A 1877-nucleotide genomic window follows, 5' to 3' on the forward strand; every position below is an offset into this window, starting at 1 on the left:
GGGGGGGGGGGGGGGGGGGGGGGGGGGGGGGGGGGGGGGGGGGGGGCCCGGCCTGTGCCGGGTGCACAAGTTGGCCAGTCCTCCTGGAGCCAAAGGAGTGAAGTATGCAGTGCTCCCTTCGGACTAGAATGAGGTTAGGAGTGTTTTTTCTTCTTCTTTGAAGAATTACTCAATTTGGTGAGTTCATTCCACACTCCTGTTTTACATGGAAATTCAAGCAAGAGGCACTTTTTAAACTACCCACTCTAACCCCACCTACTCAAAACAAAGGTACCCCACTTGGAGCAGCAGGTAGGAATAGATGGCCAGTGACAAGGGTGATAGAGACCTGCACTCAAATGCAAGGGGCTTCAGGACACAGTGGAGAAAGGAGGAGGGAAACCGAAGCTGGTGAGGTTAGGGACAGACGGGCAGGCCAGCTGGCTCTGGCATCAGGGGTCCAGTGTATGGCATTCCCAGGGACACCCAGGGTGGGCGGACGACCCCAGGTCAGTGGGTGGAAGGGTAGGTAGGAAGTCTATAGCTTCCCGATCCCCCCACAGGGCTGATGCTTCCCTGATCAATGAGCCACTCCAAGCCTCAGAGGAGAGCAGGGGAGTCTTGAGGCTGAGACGACCACGAGCTTGCCCCAAAACTTGGGCAACTCCCAGGCTGGGGCAGCCTCACCGCTTGGGGTGACCCCGTGCCTCTCACCTCCAAAGTAAGTCATCATATCTCGGGGTTCTCACAGTTCCAAGTCACAACTGAGATCTACCTCGGCAGCACCTAGCAAGGGTTCCCAACCGTCTAACTTCTCACAAGTCCGGAGAGGGTGCCCCTCTAGGTCTCTGGGTCTCCTCCTTTGCTTTCCCTTCTCCAAAGATATGAAGGCACCTCCCAAGCCCTGAAATCTGGGGGTATCAGTGTGCTCCCTGCAGGAGCGGGGTCCTTACTGAAGCTCCCACCCGGGGGCTGAGGAGAACGGGGGAGGGATAGAGGGAAGGAGATGGGAATGGCTGAGGGTGGAGGGGTGGGAGATACCCGAAAGCAGGAGTGGGAGGGAACGGGTGGGTGAAGGGGGGCCATGTGAAAACCCTCGTCTGAGCACGAAAAACTTCCCTAGCTGCCCCCAGCCCGCAGGTGGAAAAGGCCCCTGGGGTCTCAGCCTTCCCCCAGCTCCTAAGTCCAGGAGGGAAAATCGGACTCGAAGCTCCCCAAGCGGCTCTCCCACCCTCAACCTAGTGGCCCGCGCGCGCAACGTAATGGCCTGGCTCCTGTCGCTCCGCAGATCTGGGGCCCCTGCGGACGCCAAGGGCAGAACCCCTCCACGACCCCCCCACGCGCTGGTGCCCACCAGGCGGCGCCCTTCGAGGAGCAAAAAGGCAGCAGGCGGCTTCGCGGGTCAACGAGCCGCCCCCACCGGGGAAGCCGACCCCAGACCGCCCCCCGCCCCGGGAAAGGCCGGCAGTCCGGCCGCGGGGGCCCGCGCGCGCGTTTGGCTCGTCCCCTCTTTCCACCCGCGAGGAAAAAACGGGATGAGGGGAGGCGCCGGGACTACGGGACTGGACTCCCCGCGCAGTGCTCCCGGCAGGGTCCCCGCCGCCACCCCCCCCACCCCGCCCCGGGGCCCGCGCCCCGGGCGGCTCACCTTCTCTCCGGTCAGCACGTGCAGCCCCTCGCGCACCTTGGCGAAGGAGCCCTCGCCCAGCTTCCTGCTGCCGATGAGGTAGTTGCCCACGCGCTTGTGGTGCTGGAAGTCGCGGAGCCGCTCGCGGGGCACGCCGCTCACCCAGGCGGGCAGGAAACTTCCCTCGCAGGCCGCCGCCGGCCTGGCCGCGTCCTCGGCGCCGCCGCCGCCCCCGGGCGCCGCAGGCTCGCCCAGCAGCCCGTCCCCCGCC

General features: G+C 64.7%; 1 protein-coding gene across 1 annotated transcript in view; it reads right to left on the reverse strand.

Annotated features, from left to right (window-relative positions):
• The window catches only part of HUNK (hormonally up-regulated Neu-associated kinase), a gene marked incomplete at its 5' end in the record, with an annotated part of 116907 nt that extends 115034 nt beyond the window's left edge, over window positions 1-1873 (reverse strand). The window contains one exon of the mRNA XM_049629141.1: window positions 1628-1873. Within this exon, the coding sequence (XP_049485098.1) occupies window positions 1628-1873 (246 nt within the window). The remainder of the gene's footprint in view (window positions 1-1627) is intronic.
• Window positions 1874-1877: the final 4 nt, after the last annotated feature.

The sequence above is a fragment of the Panthera uncia genome, chromosome C2 (assembly GCF_023721935.1).
Source record: "Panthera uncia isolate 11264 chromosome C2, Puncia_PCG_1.0, whole genome shotgun sequence".
In the NCBI taxonomy this organism is placed as follows: domain Eukaryota; kingdom Metazoa; phylum Chordata; class Mammalia; order Carnivora; family Felidae; genus Panthera; species Panthera uncia.